Below are 17,115 nucleotides of genomic sequence, written 5' to 3' on the forward strand. Positions count from 1 at the left end.
GATCGTTGATGTTTGTAGCCATAGAGCAGTGATACTCAATTTACGGCCTGCAGGCCAAATCTAACCTTAAAATTGTTTTTGTACTTTTAGTATACATAAGGTGTCAGAGTGCATAAAACAGCATCAAAATAGAGCTTGTTTATCAAAAAAAAAGTGCCAGTGGAGAATCCCTGCAACCCCCGACACAGTTCCTCACCAAGTTCCTAATGTGCTAAAATTAAAATGTCCTAACATTTAAACGTGTATAGGGTGGCTGCGACTGGCCCCTGGCCTCCTGTCAAATTGAGTATTCCTGCTCGAGCTTGTGTGGAACAGCATCCGCTTTAAAGCCTTTTCTCCCTTCTTGGCTTGCCGTAGATGATGCATCAAGTAGGAGGGGTCTTTCGTTGCGCTTAGCTACTCCTGAAAGTTTGCGGAAGTTTATTTTCACAGCTAAAGTTGAAGTCAGCCTACTGGAGGGTAAAACCACAGAGAGACGTGATTTTTTTGTGTTGTACTTCAATAGATGGAACTCAGCTCAGAGAAAATACAGCGGATCCTCTCCAAGGTTAGTCATGTACCGATTGACCAGCTTCGAAAAGTGTTTTATATTTAAACTGTTTACGTGTCAATGCCGGTTAGCATAGCAGGCTAGTCCATGTATGCTGGTGCCAGCCCTCACCAACTGGCTGAACCAGCTCTGTTACTAGTCATGTCCTGGAGAAACAACAAGGAAGTATGACATAACATAAGACGAAACCAGCTTCTAGCAGGCATTTTTTTCAAAACAAACCGAGTGATGAATGGCTGCGATTAACTCAAAATCACTGCCATGGGCCGTTTGCCCCCTCAGTGCTTCATAAACTTACAGCCGGAGGAAGGTACTGAATTGACTGAAGGTTAGCCATTGAAAGCTATTTTTTTAGCCTCTCTGTCAGCTTTACCACTGAAAAGCAGCCATGTGCCAAAACAAAACATGTACTTTCGCTGTTGCTGGTTAGTCTTGGTGTCGAAGCAGTGTCCAGGGCAGCTCTCCTGAATGTGTGATGAGAAGCAACATAATAAAGTCCTGAATGATCTACTGAACCCCTCACGACTGTGATTGTGTATTATTACTGAGCCTTGGCTGATTGATGAATCTTCATTTTGATGTTGAAGTCAAAGGAAACTGAAAACATTAATAGTAATGACAATGAATCATCAGTGTTGGAGATTAACTAAGTTACATGTAACTAGTTACAGTAATGAAATGACAAAATAAATGTAACTCAACAGTTACAATTCTGAGAAAAAATGTTTGTAATAATGTGTAGGTATGTAATAAATTACACTTACTAATCAAAATGTTGGTGATTACCAGGGGATTACATAAGAAAAAAACACAGTAAAAGCGAGACTTGATGATCACTTAAATTATGTAGGGAAAAATTGTATATATCAGTATCGATTATTGGCCAAATTAGTTGTTATATATCAACATATCGGATATTGGCATCCCACTGTGTTTATCCAAGTTCAGTCATTGTTATTGCAGCAAAATCTATCTGTTTTGTGGATTAAATGTATTTTGTTATTCTAGCATGCTACCATAAGTTTAATATTTTATTTGTATTATTAATAATTTATATAAGAAAAAACTCAATACTTGGTATCAATGTAATGACATGATATTGGCACGTAAAAATATAACAATACTATGCTGTACTATTGTTTTTCCCACCCTTCATATGCAGACATTTGTACAGTATTTACATGTCTTTTTCTTCCCGTACATTAGTACAAATTCCATGATGTTGCAATTGAGGAGCTGCAGAAAATCCATCGGATTTACCCCGGGATGAAACCAGTCACGGGCACATACAGTAAGTATTTCTTCATTCATCTTTTGTACACCTCTACATACATCACATCCCTTTTGTTGCTGATGACTTGCTACTGTTGTTCAATTTCAGCATTTAGTGACAGCACCCAAAAAGACCTCTTGAAACTAATCGGGAACATCCCCGTCCAGTATGGAGGTAAGGCTGACCTCTGATACCAGAAATGTCCAAAAACTCAGACTGGGAGAAAATGACTGATCATGTGAGTGATTTTATGATTACGTACTGACGCCAGCTTCTCTATCTTAAGGCCGCTCCTACAACTTCCCCGTTCAGCTATGGCTGTTGGACTCATTCCCCTTCACACCTCCCATATGCCTCCTGAGACCGACCCCTAACATGGTCATCAGAGAGGGCAAGCATGTTGATGGAGGAGGACGGATCCACCTGCCGAGCCTGCACAACTGGGATTATGTAAGATTTTATACTTTATGGGTGAAATTTAAAATTGCATTAAAGAGTTTCTTAAGTGTACTCATCATTCTTGCTTCAGTGTGTTATTCATTTATTTATTTTTTCCTCTGTAACAGCCTAAGTCATCTGTGGTGGGTCTTCTGAAAGAGATGATTGTCAAGTTTGAGGAGGATCCTCCGCTGTCCTCGAAGACCACAGCAGACAATAAAGACCCCCATGAGCTCCTGGCTTTTGTTTCAAATCTACAGATCAATGATGGTACTTCAGTCGGTATGTAGCTTTGCTGTTGATGATCGATAATCAGATAATTGTGTGCTATTGTTCTCTTAACTCATGTCTATTTTAGGTGGAAGCAGGCATGATCGACCAAACTACAAAGTTTCAGTTATCGGGGGAGGAGATTTAGGGATGGCATCAGTAATGAGCATTGTATCAAAGGTAAACTACATGTCAGGGGTTTTGTTTTGATTGATATGTTATATTTTATCCTCTACTATTACTACTACTTCTTTGTCAGAAAAAGAGCAATTAACTGTTTAGCAAACAAATGTAACAATTAATAAATTATGGCAACGTTTGCATCGAAATAGAGAGGAGACACCAAAAAAAACCCAAACCATTAAAATAATCAGTTAAATTTCTAAGTCACAGTAATTTGTACAGCTTTTTCTCACTTCGGTAAAACCTGTCTGTCTAGCCCAATATATATATATATATATATATAATACTTTGTCCATTCTGGGTTAAAATTTGTAATTAAAAAATTCTAATCCTTACAGTAATTTTTTCTTTTGTTCTTTTTTTAAAAAAAAAAAATGTATCCAGTGTAAAGTGGACAAACTTGTTTTCATTGACGTCGCTGAGAGTTCCACTAAGGGTGGCAGCATGGATCTAGAGATCTTCAGTCTACCTAAGGTTGAGGTATCCAGAGGTATGTCAATTTCTCCACTGTCACACAGTCATGTTAGAGATCCCTCTTGACTGAGTCATCACTGATGTTAAATTGTTTTGAAGGAAGCGAGCTGGCATTGTACTTAGGGAGACTGTCCTTGATGACTCACCTCTATGACAGCAAGCATTCACTGAATCCTAACCAGCCGCTGCTCTGTAGTGGAGCCTGACCTTTGACCTGTTGGAGGATAACAGAAAACAATGCATCAATTTATATTAATGGAGTTACCACAGAGTTTATAGCTAGAGACAACAATGCATCAACCCAGCGGTCTTAAACATTTTTCAGACCAAGGCATCCTTAGCTGATATAAAGATATATAAAATTTAGTTGCATATTAAACTGGATGTAGTGCGGCCTTATAAAGTATCTTTATATGGTGGATACAATACTAAGCTATTAAAATAATCAACATTGTATATATTTATACATCATGGATTCATTTGACATGGATTTGTGGGTGACAGCTTGTGTTTCATCGGTGTTGTGTACTGTGAATTATTTCTTTCTTGTCTATTACTTTTTTATTAATTTGTTGATCTATCTTTATTATAATAAGTTGAATCAATTTTAATGTACTTTCAGCCATATTTATTTATTTATTTATATATTTTTTAAAACACCCCCTCCAGCACAGTAGCCCCCTTGTTGAAGACCCATACTTTAAGCTTTGGCTGCCTATCTTCAAGGTGTGTTTTAAGGTGTGTGCAGGAGTTAACTACTGGTGACTCTCCTTTGTCAGATTTGTCAGCCTCTGCAGGCTCCAGGGTTGTCGTGGTGACTGCGAATGCATGGAGCGGCGAGCAGTCGTACGTGAGTGTGGTTCAGACTAACGTGGACTTGTACAGAGGAATCATCCCAAATCTGGCCCGTCTCAGCCCTAACGCAGTGATGATCATTGCTTCACAACCAGGTTGGTGATCAAGGAAAAGACACTCCTTTTAGGGATAGGTCCACTCTTCTCATTAACCCATTTGTATTCTTAACTTTTTTTTTTCATCCAATGCCAGTGGACATCATGACACATGTTGCCTGGAGGCAGAGTTGCCTGCCTCCAACACGGGTGATAGGAGCAGGGTGTAATCTGGACTCAGAGCGACTTAGTCACATCCTGGATATTAACCTGAACATTCACAAACCAGCTTGGGTCATTGGAGAACTTTCAGACAACAAAGGTGAGCCAGAAAGACAAGAGCTTGTGTCACATTAATCTATCTCCATTCCCAGCTCACTTCTTCTCTTTTCATATGTGTCCATCTGCCTTGTAATTTGTTGTTTAAGCAATATCACACGAGAGGGGGTGATGTTGTGATTATCTTGAGCACTTGGCCACTACGACTGAATCACAGCCGTGATGATATACTGTACATCAGCACGACTTCTAGTACGATATTGCTTTTATACAACAGTTCAACAAAAATTATTCATTACAGGGTTCCTGCAGCTTAGAGTGAGCTAGATTTAAGACTTTTAAGATATTTTTAATGCCGCTCAGAAAGAATTTTATTTTGCCAAAATGTTTGCTATATAAAACAAGTTTTTTTTCACAGTGAAGAAGTTAGATTATATATGACAAATGTCAAAAAAAACACCCCTTTTGTAGTAGAAAACATGGACAATGAATGAAATTAACACTTTTTATGAATTATAAGTTCATTTGGTTTACCATCAAAAGTGGGAAAAAATCAGGCATTTCTTGTGGGTCCTCTTGGCAAATTTGAGTTTCTCGCTCTGCATGTGAGATTACACTGCTTCAGATCCAACCATGATGAATTAAAGGAGGACTTTTCTTACATTATTTAACAAAAAATGAGAGTTACCAATTACTTTGTGATTTTACAATGCAATTGCAACACAAACACAATTCAGTGGATCCTATTCAGCGTGTATGAGCATTTTTAAGACTTCTGAAAGATGAATTTAAGTCATTCAATCACTGTCACTGAGGGCGTACTTTAAGATTGATTAATTTAATCCTTTTTAAGACTTTTTTAAGGATCAACGGAAAATAAAAGGACTAGTTTACATTAGTTAACAGTAATAAGCGACAACAGATTATGATTTTTTTTTTTCATACAATGATTTTTTTGGCTCCGCTGTCACAAACTGGAAGCGATGGCTGTTGCCTAGCAACACAGAACTTTTCCCCTACTTTGTGTTAGCTAGGTCTGCATGTTACGCACAGACCAGCTGCTTATATTAGTATCATGAACAATTATCTGCGTGTTTCCAGTGAAATAAGAGTCTGTTAACTGTAGCAGACTGTTATTGTATATTGTGTGTCTCTCTTGACTTACTGCGGTCTCCGCCACCTCCAGCTCCCTGCCGGGCAACCGGCTCTCAAACATCCCCGCGCCGGGTTTAAAAGGGGTTAGCCAGCTAGCTACACTGAGGCAGTTTAGCTAAAAACAACGGTACGGATAAGTTTTTCTACACGTCTATAGAAAAGTCCACTCGCTGAAGAACACCGCTACCATTAATGTAACCGAGCGTCCTGTTTTCGCTAACTTGATAACTAATAAAACAATAAACGTGACGGAAGACGGTTTAAAAGTTTCAGTAGCAGCCTCGGTCCTCTTCTTTTTCTTTTTTTTCCTGCCAGAGGGACACACAGGCCTCCAGCAGTACGACATCACATTGTTTGCCTGATTAAAGGTTTGAAACAGCCGTGAAGCGGAGTGATACACGAAGAGTTAAAAGTCCCAGTGCTGTTGTACTGTATATATGGGCCTGCCTCATATACAGTCTGTATTCTGCCTTGTAAACAAATACAACTAGACGTTAAAACTGTGGGTTTTCTAAATAAAAGGCGATAACGTTTTCATTTAACTAATTTTTATGCATCGTTTTTATATTCAATGTTTACAAAGTCTGCAAATCAAAATAAGACACTGCAACTGGCAGTGAGTCTGCTTTCTTTTCTTTAAGAGTGAAGTTATATACTCAATGACAGAAAATTATAGACCCTTATTTAATTGTATACAATAACATTTCATGGTTAAAAAAAAAAATCAGTGTCATATGAGAAATACTGCTCTATCTCTCATGTGGTCTTTCCATTCTACAGACTCGTAAAAGAACCTTTGGTGCATATGATTGAGCTTGTATTATAATAATAATACTAATAATACATTTTACTTATAAAGTGCTTTCAGAAGAACTCAAAGACACTGTTTTTGTTTTGCAGTTGCTGTGATGAGTAACACTGGGCTGAGCTCTGGCATGCAGACAGAGATCGCAGCAGCATCCAACACTACCAAACCATTGTTAGACAGGTACTGGCATGGATAAGTGTGACCCCGAGTGAAGGATTTTGAGAATTTGTGGATTAATCAACTGGATCTGAAATTGTGGGCACAGTTGAAGTTTAGATCTAGATGGAGTTAGAAAAGATAGCAATGCAGGTGCCTCTTGTTGATCAATCTTTACCAGTCTCTTTGCATCAAAATTTAAAGTTTAATAAGTACAAATGTCTCTGTGGTTGTAGAGCGCTTGAGATGATGAAGAATCGTGGCCAGCGGTCGTGGTCTGTAGGTCTGTCCATCGCTGACATCACAAACAGTATCCTGACAGATCTGAAGAAGACTCACTCCGTCTCCACACTGGCTCAGGTAGAACTACCAAATCAAAAAATAGCAAATCCTCATTACCTGTTCTGTTTTAATTAATTGTTAGAAGTCAGTAGCATCAGTGCTTGACATGTTCATGCATTTTTAAAGGATGTTATCAATGAAATTTGATTATAGTAAATGTCATAGGTTCATCTGCGTTGTCTTTTCTTTAGGGTTGGGGTGGCATAGGAGCCGAGGTGTTCCTCAGCTTGCCGTGCATCATGGGAGCAAACGGTTCCATGCGCTTGGCTGGAGTGTCACTGGGAGAGGAGGAAGACTCCAAACTGAGGGAAAGTGTTACTTCCCTTTCTAACCTCATTAGTCAGCTTAGGATATGAAGGATGTGACTGTAGTCCCAGTTTTGGTTTAAGAGACCAGTTTGGGAGGCAGCAGCAGCTTACTGGCAGCAGAGTTCTCCTTTCAGCAAATGGATTGTAACTGTGCTGAAGTTGAATGCAGTTTGAGTTTGCTACTAACACTGGAATTTCGAAGTTATGGACATAATTGCATTATTGTCATAAATATGTATGATTTAAATTAAGATTTGTTTATATATTCTCATTGGACACTTTATATAAATGAGGGTAAATGGTGTGCCCCTGGGATGACATTTTTCTGTAGGCTAAAGCAGAAGTTATCTTGGTGCAGGTTCTTTGTCAAAAAGTTTTGTTTTTTCTGCCATTGCATTTAAGATTATTGTAGAAAATAAGCTCTGTGGCAAACAAACATTTACGATACTTTTATTCAGCGAGATAATCTTCACAATCATTTCCTTTTTCAGGATTCTCGGGGCCCAAATGAAATTTGCTAAAGTAAAAGGGTACTGTTAGGCTACAAACCAACTACTCTGCGGTTGCATGAGTTAATGTGCCCCCCAAAACTAAGCTGTAAAGCCGTGTTCGGCATGGCTCAGCATGATGACGATCTGTAGTCTAATTTAGCCACTTGTTAGCAACTGCCTTTTTAAGACACATAAAAAGTTCACAAGTTGGGACTTTACTGACAAATCTGGTCTCTTAAACACTTGTTGACCACAGACCTTATTTCAGGAGCCAAAGGCACATTTAAAAAACAAACATTGATTTCCAGATGAGGGAACCGCAGGTGCTGAAATCCTATTGTATTTCCATATTTTATGACTCATTCCTGGGGCACTCTATATCAATGTACAAATTGCATTTTGTAATTGAAATCGTCAGAACAGAGGTATTCATATTGCCAACATGTTTAAACCATGTTACATGAATACACTGCGTAATATTTTTGGAAAGCCATGAAAGTCTATGCAAAAGCATCTTCAGAATGTATTTTTGAACAACTATATTTTTTCCAGTAAGTTTAATTTGGCCTAGACTATTTTTTACCAAAGATTATTTAATTCTCCTTATTTTTGTACTAAGCCATCCCTTACACAATCGCTTTGGAGAAAATCAGGGTGTTGGCAGAAGAAGAGTGAGGCATATATATTAATAGATGCCTAACTGATGAAGTATATTTCAATGGCTTTATTTGCTAACTTAATGCTGTTTCTGTATTTAATGCAATAAGCTTTTTTGAAATGCCTTTACACTTAAGTCGCCTTTGCGCTTACTTTTGTTTACTTTGTATAAAATACTTTGCAAAGCTAGAATCTAAAATATGTACAGTAAGAGGAAACAATTTTGTGGGTGTGCAATAAATATCTCAAACCAAATGTGGATTGTCTCTAAAGGAAAGAGAAGACAACAGACTAAGGATTATCTCTTTATAAAACTCAAATAAGTAGTTGCATAAATGTACATAAGCTTTGGTCTGAGCCACAGCATCACTGATGTCAACCAGATTCATAAAAAGGAGCAGTGATGTACAATTGGTGGTTAGGTCACGTGACTAAAGAATACTCCATTGAGCCAAACATACTTGTGTGCAGGCCCAGATCCAAGCTTTTGGGTAAGAATCGCAGCAGCGAGACCAAAGTTCATGAACAAAACATCTGTCAACATCATTTTCAAACATGAAAATTATTTTTTTAACAGTGACCTGCAACTCTGTTATAAATCAACTTAAAGAGAACTGCAAAACCTCTTGGTAATAACAAAGGTCAGTGCAAAAAACAAACTGATGTTTAGACAAAGTATATAACATAATATGTAACTGCATAAAACAATATAAACATGTTTGTCTGTTAGGTCCTTGTACAGTTGGTTATGGCTCAACTTCCATTTCTCTTTTGCTCAGAGCAATTAAAATAAATTGATACAACAGTTTCTATAATGGCTCCAAAATATAACTGTGCATATGAATAAATTCAATTTTGCTAAATTTTCTTTTTTCCCCGCTCTGTAACAGTATAGATCAGTATAATATAGGGTCTGTCCTTGTATCCTTAAGTCTAGCTTACAATGTGCACATTCATAAATAGGCATTATAGGTAGCATTTATGTCATGGTCACTGTACTTCATTTTAAAATTTGAAGGCAGTTACTATCATTATGTAACACTTTTAACCACTAGATGGAGCTACTCTTTATAAATACTGTGACAAGGATCTTTACTGTCAGTGCTGACAATATATTGCATTCTTTAAACTCCTGTTTAGTCTTATATTTCCACCTTATTTAGCCTTGATACATGCATGTATGTGTACATGAAACAGTACATTATTGCTGTGAAATCACGTGTCCTTAAAACAAATATAGCACTGAAACCATTACTTTGAAATTGTTTGTCCTAATAAGTTGATTTCAAAACATGAAAAAGCAGCTAAGTACCCACAGAGCACCCACTGCTACCTAAAAAATAAGACCGGCTTCATGTGAATGAAAAACAAGCTTCCATATTTACACCAGTGACATAGTGCCCCATGTCTTCCCTGTTGCTGGTGGTTACAACTTTAGCGATTCTTTTAAAAAGTTGGTATGCAAACTGCTTGGGTGCAACCATGTTTAGTGGTCCTTTGTTATCAAGTATTGACCAGTAAAGAAACTGTGTTTCATGAAACGGTTACTCATTACAGTCTGACATACTGTTAAGATGTGTGAGCCTGCTCACAGATTACCATAAATACAGTATAAATGTATAGGCTTTGGCTGCTTTAGCAAAGATGACCTTACTCTGCATCCTCAAAAGCCCTTTGTGATAAGAGTTGTTAATCTCAGTGCACCGCGATCAGGTTAAGACACTTTTTTGGAGCAAAATGAAACTAACTGGGGATGAAGCAACAGCAGAACACTCAGCTGGTATTAGATCACCTTATTTCTGAGTAAATTGACGTTAACACCAATTGAACTGAAGACTAAGTCTGGTCTTGCACACTAACAAGAGCAGGCAAGGTAAAACACTGAAGTTTTGTGCAGCAAACAGTAACACGGACAGCAGTTTTAAATACAAGTTTGACACTTAGAAAAGTTGACTGCCCTCACAAAAAAAGGTGCAAGTATCACAATAATCTGTACACATCAATGAAAAAAGGTCCTTTCACACACACACACACACACACACACACACACACACACACGCACACAAACATTTGACACACTGAATAGCTACTGGCCTTTTACCTCTCAAATGGCTTTGAAAACTAATCAAGCATTAAAGAGAGTTCGAATAATCTCGGTATGATCAGTGAATTATAGTTGAAAACTTCAAAAGGTCACTGATTTGGGCAGTTGCTGTCCACTGGGAGGCATCCTACAAAAGTCTGGGCTGGATCGGACTAAAGGTACACCTACCGCCGACTGCCCTGAGGGCCTGGAGTGGCCTGGGGGAGACCCAGTGTACAATAATGGAGCTGGAAAAGCAGAATGGTCCCTGGGGCCCCTACAGAAAGGCTTGGAGTAACTGGGCGAGGTGGCTCTGTGTGTGTCTGAACAGCTGGCAGCACTACACTGGAAGGGAGTGAGTTTGTCAGCAAAGCTAGCTGGAGGAGGGGGGATGATGGAGTCCTCCACCCAGCTGTCCTCCTCTTCGTATTCGGGCTCCTGAGGCAAACTGGCGAGAGCGCACAGCGAGGGAGGAATAGGAGAAGGCGAGGGAGGGATGAACACAGGAGGTGGAGGCACAGGGAAGAGAGCAGGATCGTAGTCTCTGTTAACGGTATGTGGGGGATTCCCGTGTTTGCTGGAAATTTCCTCAGGCGTGGAGCCCAGCAGCCTCTCCAGGTAGCGGTCGTCTTCGTCAGCCTCGGAAAGGTTGTCATACTGGGAGGTGTTGGAGGGCCGTCGGTCACCCGCGGGCCCCGGGACGTAGAGAGAGACTGGGAACTTGGTTGGTTTTGGGGGAGGGAGTCTGGGAGAGGAGGAGGATGTGATGGCACGGGCAGGAGAAGGCTTTAAGGGAGGAGGCTTTTTCTGTGTGAGGTCCAGAGATGTGGGGGGTTTGGGCTTCGGTTTGAGGCATGGTTTTGGGGATAGCGTCATTTGAGTGACGAGTGGTGAGGCTGAGCGGGGGGAAGGAGAGCGGCGAGGGGTCCCGAGGCTGGGAGATTCACTGCCCACAGGCCTTTGGTCATTCTGCTCAGTGTAAAAGAAAGGTGGAGGTGGCAGATCTGGAAGATCCATCATCTCCTCCTCAGTCTGCATGACAAGAGCATCCAAAGGAGGAGGCTCATAGGGTGGAGGCCAATCCACAGCCTCCTCCTGGGCCTCTTGGTCTTTAGACTGGTTCTCCTGTTTTCTCACATCTTCAGTCTGACTAACATCCAGAGGCGACTCCTTCACATCACCGTCCAATCCCACCTTAGCACCTGGTTTGTCTGCTTTAGGAGGTAATGGAGGTGCTCTACAAAGCCTTCTAGGAGACGGTGTCCCTTCTGTGTGGACTACAACTGGGTCAGGTGAAGGCAGAGGAGGTGTTCTCGAGTCCTGAGGCTCTGCAGGAGACGGGGTCTGGTGTAGGGTGATGTTGTCTGTTTGCTGGGCCTCTGTATTGGGTTGGCTTTGGGGCTGCAGATTTACTTTGACCTCCAGAGGAGAGTCGGGCTGCAGAGGCAGAAGCAGAACTGGTCTCTCTTGACCCAGAGGTTTCTTTGGCAGCTCGTCTGACTTGGCTAAAAAAAAAAAAAAAAAGAAATGGAGCACAGGGGATACATCAAAAAAGGAAAATTTAGGAGGAATTTGAAAAAGAACTGAATGTTGTTTTATAATGAAAAAAAAAACACAACTGCACCTGGAGGAGGTTGGTCCAGCTTTTTACTGCGAAGCTCAGACATTGAAGCCTGTAACTGTTCAACCACCACATCATCAGGCAGGAAGAAAGAAACAGCCATCTGCTCCTGGAGAAACTCCCTCAGGTCTTCTAATGGAAGCTTCTGCAGGCGCTCTGATTGGGCACACACACAAAATCTGAGAGGTGTACACATTCGGAAACCTCTGTGATATGAACCATGAATATAAATCACAATATTAACGACAACCCTTGAACTCTCACCACCTGTAGCACCACACCTCCCTATGATAAAACAGCGTACTCAGCTTACAACTCTATTAGTCAGACGCCTCTTTTTGTTTAAGCGGAAAAAAGAAAAGATTTCAAAAAGATATGATTTTCACTTAGGGACACTGGTAAATCCTCTAAAAAAAATTGTTATATATGTTTCCTTATTTTTTTAAAAATAAAATTGCAGTTTAAGTTGTTGAAGTCTGTTACCAGTGGGAAGGACTTGGAATGAGGGTGGGTGGGATATGTGGATATGTGAGATTAGAGAATAGAGTTAGAGAGTTAGAGTTAGATTAGAGTTAACAGAATTTCTTGTTCTTTTCGTTTGCCTTATATGTAAATCAGAGACCAGTTTTACTTGTTTTAACCTTCATTTAAGACATGCCTTTGCTCAATGCCCTAATACTGGTGTAAATGAAAAAGTGAACTGAAAAAGTAAAGACAGTGCTTCAACACAGGCCTAACTTAAAAACACCAAGTAAAGAAGCTGTCATCAAAAAAGTTGTTTTCAGCAGTGCTGAGCTGATGCTCGAGCAGGCATCCAATAAAAAGTCAGCTTTCGATTCTTCTCCACAGCAACCGCCCACTTGCATTATGTAAGCTATCCAGTTAGGGAGCAGCCAAGCGAGAGGCAGCGTGCGATGTAACACTCACTGGTATAACAACAGCAGCTGTAGTTATATCTGGGCATGAAACTGGTTGGACTCGTTCAGCACTGCACTGCACTGCACGGGAGATAATGTAATCGTCCTCATACTCACTCTTGTGTAACTTGAGGGTTGTATAAGCCATGGCGGTTAGCGTCTTCTCCCCCTCCAATATGTAGATGTCCCAGAGACGTAGGGTGAGGGTGAAAGGGGTCTGTTATGTAAGACACACAGCAGTAGATTAAATAATAATAAAACAACCCCAGATGTGGTTCCATGTTCAAAAGTAAAAGCAAGGGAATGCATTATGATACACTGATTATAATGGGTTTTTTTTTTTTTTTAAAAAAAAGAGAGTATGTCTGGGACTAGATATAAACAGGGATGACTATTCATACATTTTGTGTTCTTTAGGAAATCAAAATACTCACTCTGTCAATGAAGCACTGCAGAAACCATTTGGTGGTGTAAATCCCTGTTGTCATCTGCTCCTTGTCCTGTGGAGGCAAGAATTAATGAGGGGTAGTCTCTATGGGAAGTCGCTCCTTATAATCTGTTCACTGTGTTAAATTTCACTTTCCAAATGACTCTTGGACTAGCAGTAACATTCTTAACATGTGGCTTATTGCAACATAAATTAATCAAATGATGAGGAATGACCTGAATAAGTCGACTGCAGCCTGTAACCTTCTTAGCAATCAATTAGGCCACATGTTTTGCATGGACAGAAAGCATCAGTCATACAGATGTACTTTTACTTACCAGGTGTTTCTTCAGCTTTGGCAGCATTTTGGAGAGGATCAGCTCATGGTGGGCCTGGAAACGCTGCAGTTTGGGAAATCCGGGGATGAAGAATCCTAGCATGGTGGAGAAATAAATCAGGCCATAAATGGTATGTGGTAGAGACATAATATTTACAAATGAAGAAGTATTTTCCCTGTAAGAGGAACACTACACCCACAAAATGACTATTTGTGACACAATTACTCAACCCTTGTTCTGCTGAATTCGTGAATAATACTTCGTTTTCCTCCCACGCTGTAATGATGAATGAAGAATCAAAAAACAGGGAACAGTCTTAATGAACTGAAGCAAAGTGGGAACATGTTTAAAAACAGCAAAAAGATATCAAGATACCCATTTATGAACTCCCATACAAACCATGCAGTGTCATTCATGTCTCATGTATCCAGTCAGATATCCACTCAGTGCTTCTCAAACACATGCAATTTTGCTAAAGCCAGGAAGTTTAAAACACTTCCATAAGAGAAGTGCGCATGGGCGTGTGTTTGAACTGTGCTCGTGCATGCCATTAGGTAGCAAAGGTGCATGATTCATCAGTACATGAGGCTCATTTGTGGAAGGTTTTTACATAGTAAGATTTTAACCAAATGCATGTGTTTGGGAAGCACTGAGCATGCGACAGGATGAATGAGACTTGGATTATACTGCACAAGTTGTGTGAGGCATGTAAGAAACAACAGGTTTTCTTGACAAATTCAATGTTACAAGGGATGAATAACTGATAAACAAACGGTCATTTAGTAGGTGAAGTATTCCTCGAAAGGACTTGCTCAAGGGCACTGAGAAAACATGGCAAGAGTTGCAATGTACAGTGTAGTGAAAGGCTTCAGTTTTATGCATTATGAAATTCATTCATACAGGGCTAATGTTGCAGAAAAAAATTTGAAAATGTGTTTGGAGAATTGTGAAACTAAATGTAAAATCCATCAAACTGACAGACATACATGGCATGGAATTGAACAGTTGTTTTCCAGCTCTTGAAGCTTAATAAAAGGCCATTTCCAGTATGTGTGAACACATTCACAAATGTGAGTATGCATCCACAGATTCCAGTACACATCTGACAAATGTGAGTAAACACATGGGGCTTACAGCTTCACAACGCACTTTTTCATCATTTTCATAAGAACAGTGATGATATTTTACATATCTAAACATTCATCAGTTTTGCTTTTGTCTCTGTCTGACTTCATCCTCCCTCTGTCTCACCGTGCATGGCGTGCTTGCTGTTGTTGAGGAGCTGAGACAGAGCCCAGAAGGCATCTTCCTCATTCAGGTACATGAGCAAGATGGCAGCGATCTGACTCATCCCCTGGCAGTAGCTCACCTCCTGGGGGAACCACAGGAGCAGAGAGGGTAAATTAAACTGAATGGGCAAATGAGAGGAATTATTCATAATTTAATAGAACACATACACACAGAGGCCGAGACATGAGAGCACCTGAATGTCTGATGCAGTCTGAAGCCAGACTGTGGATGCGTGTGCTTATACTGAGCACGAGCATCTACTGTACATGCAGCTACGATACTGTATTATAAACACTTTTACCAAAGGATGTTCAAATATTTACCCTAGCCTAACTTAGATTCTCAGTAATGTCATGTCTTCATCTTGAATTACTGCCAATTTGACTATTCAATGACTCAATGATTTACGCTCAACCCATCGCCCTTGGCAAGCACAGATACACAAAACTAGACACACACTTGGTATTTGTCCATATTAAGGCCGATTTATAGTGCAGCCAGAAATGGACACTCAGACGTATCCTTTCAAGGAAATACAGTAAATATAATCAGGGTTACCGCTGAGGTTAAACTACACATTCTCCACATTCTTCACTATCATCACACAGGCGAAAGGACAAACACACATACCCCCCTCTTTCTCTCTCGCTCGCTCCTACTGACCCAGTTTCTTCTCAGCAGCGTGTGAGAAGAGGGGAAAAAGGAAAAAGGGAACAGCACATGCCCATTTCCTCTGGCTCAAACACCTCTACTATGCAGGAACTGACTACAAAGCCCAATCTGAAAAACAGACTTGGACGGTGTTCATGTGTGGGAGATGTAAAGTACTGTACAGGACGGCAGCAATATCTGCTTATACAAGAATCAATATACAGATTAATCCACATGCACATGTTGAGATACAGGCTATATACTCACGCATCTACTCTTTTTTTATTAATATTTGCTGATGCAGAGAATTATTTCTTTGGAGTACAAGCCAGATATCACCCCAAAGAGAGAAACTCTGGCTTTTGATGGAGAAAGTACAGAGGGTTCTTTAAAGTAGATACATGAAATCATCATTATGTCTAACCTCAGCATCCACAACTGCATTTCAAACACATTATTACAAAGAAAAGACTGTTTGGACTGTAAATGAATGTTCTTTATTCAAACAAAAGCAGTAAAACCTTCTGGTTTGCTCTGTCAGGAGAAATTGGCACTTGAGAAGAAAACCTTATGTTTGTGATTTTTCTGCTGGTAAATCAAGAAAAGCCGGCTCATTTGAATTTTTCTTTGCTCGTTAAGTGACTCGCAATGTCAAAGGGGACCTTGGTCGAACAATGTGAGTGCTGAGTATGGATTTGGGTCCACTCTCATAAATAAAAGATCTCACCGTGGGCTCTGAATGAGAATGAGAACAGATGGGTTTAGAGTGCTTGGCCTGTTCTTTGCTGTATGGAAACTAACACACTTAATGGGACTGTTACGCCACTGACGTACTGCTTTTGCTACACAGCAAGTGTACACAAGACTACTCCATATTATGTAACACACATCCAGGTACGCACACATCTACACATGCTTGCACACACTTACCGTGTTGTAAACGGAGTAAGCTGCCAGTACGTGAAACAGTGCCTGCTGCCTGGAGAGGGAACAGAGAAACCGCGAGTTAAAACGAGAATGTGGTTCCTTGGCAACAATCGAGTGAGCTGAAACAGTGTGGTGGAGTACAGTGATTTAGTTTGTAAATTCCCAGAGGTCACATGAGTAATGACGTGTCAACCACCTCAGCACTAAATTGACTCCATCAATTAGGACAGACAGCTGTAGCATTTCTGGGGAGGCTGACGAATCCTGACTACATTGTATCATCTTGGTAGTGTTTGTATAAATCTGTGTGTGTGTGCGTGTGTGTGTGCGTGTGTGTGCGTGTGTGTGTGCGTGTGTGTGTGTGCAGTCTGTCAGTACACATTGTGGTCCTATGCCTGAGCTATCCAGCCTTGTTTTTAAGTATAAATGAAGGGTGTGTAGAAAGTAGGGATCAACAGATTATTGGTCTGACAGATTATTAGGACAGATATTTGGTATTTTGGCATTTATCTGTATTGGCATTTTATTTTAACGATCGCTGATAAAATTAATTAATTAAAAAGTGCAAAGAATGTGTCAGTATGGGA

The 17,115-nt window shown here is 40.1% G+C and overlaps 2 protein-coding genes across 4 annotated transcripts in view; one reads left to right on the top strand and one right to left on the bottom strand.

Annotated features, from left to right (window-relative positions):
* The first annotated feature begins 166 nt into the window (after positions 1 to 166).
* On the top strand, positions 167 to 8,529 carry uevld (UEV and lactate/malate dehyrogenase domains). Of its 2 annotated transcripts, none has more exons than XM_042496416.2 (12): positions 167 to 547; positions 1,757 to 1,841; positions 1,932 to 1,997; positions 2,110 to 2,273; positions 2,390 to 2,543; positions 2,620 to 2,711; positions 3,099 to 3,204; positions 3,968 to 4,138; positions 4,236 to 4,400; positions 6,413 to 6,500; positions 6,713 to 6,836; positions 7,010 to 8,529. In XM_042496416.2, the coding sequence occupies exons 1-12, from the start codon at positions 506 to 508 to the stop codon at positions 7,172 to 7,174; spliced, it is 1,422 nt and encodes a 473-aa protein (XP_042352350.1). In that variant the 5' UTR covers positions 167 to 505; the 3' UTR covers positions 7,175 to 8,529. The 2 variants fall into 2 exon arrangements, with proteins under 2 accessions (XP_042352350.1, XP_042352351.1); XM_042496417.2 differs by having other exon boundaries at positions 2,390 to 2,531.
* Positions 8,530 to 8,566: 37 nt separating this feature from the next.
* Positions 8,567 to 17,115, bottom strand: part of LOC121950422 (uncharacterized) — a 30,033-nt gene continuing 21,484 nt past the window's right edge. For both annotated transcript variants that reach the window (XM_088080001.1, XM_042496415.2), the window contains exons 8-14: positions 16,532 to 16,580; positions 14,912 to 15,032; positions 13,661 to 13,755; positions 13,330 to 13,395; positions 13,013 to 13,112; positions 11,982 to 12,134; positions 8,567 to 11,862 (exon numbers count right to left, since the gene is read on the bottom strand). In XM_088080001.1, coding sequence (XP_087936127.1) covers positions 10,460 to 11,862; positions 11,982 to 12,134; positions 13,013 to 13,112; positions 13,330 to 13,395; positions 13,661 to 13,755; positions 14,912 to 15,032; positions 16,532 to 16,580 — 1,987 coding nt within the window. In that variant the 3' untranslated portion in view covers positions 8,567 to 10,459. The remainder of the gene's footprint in view (positions 11,863 to 11,981; positions 12,135 to 13,012; positions 13,113 to 13,329; positions 13,396 to 13,660; positions 13,756 to 14,911; positions 15,033 to 16,531; positions 16,581 to 17,115) is intronic.

This window comes from Plectropomus leopardus, chromosome 7 (assembly GCF_026936395.1).
Source record: "Plectropomus leopardus strain MGB_pleo_1.0 chromosome 7, ASM2693639v1, whole genome shotgun sequence".
Taxonomy (NCBI): domain Eukaryota; kingdom Metazoa; phylum Chordata; class Actinopteri; order Perciformes; family Serranidae; genus Plectropomus; species Plectropomus leopardus.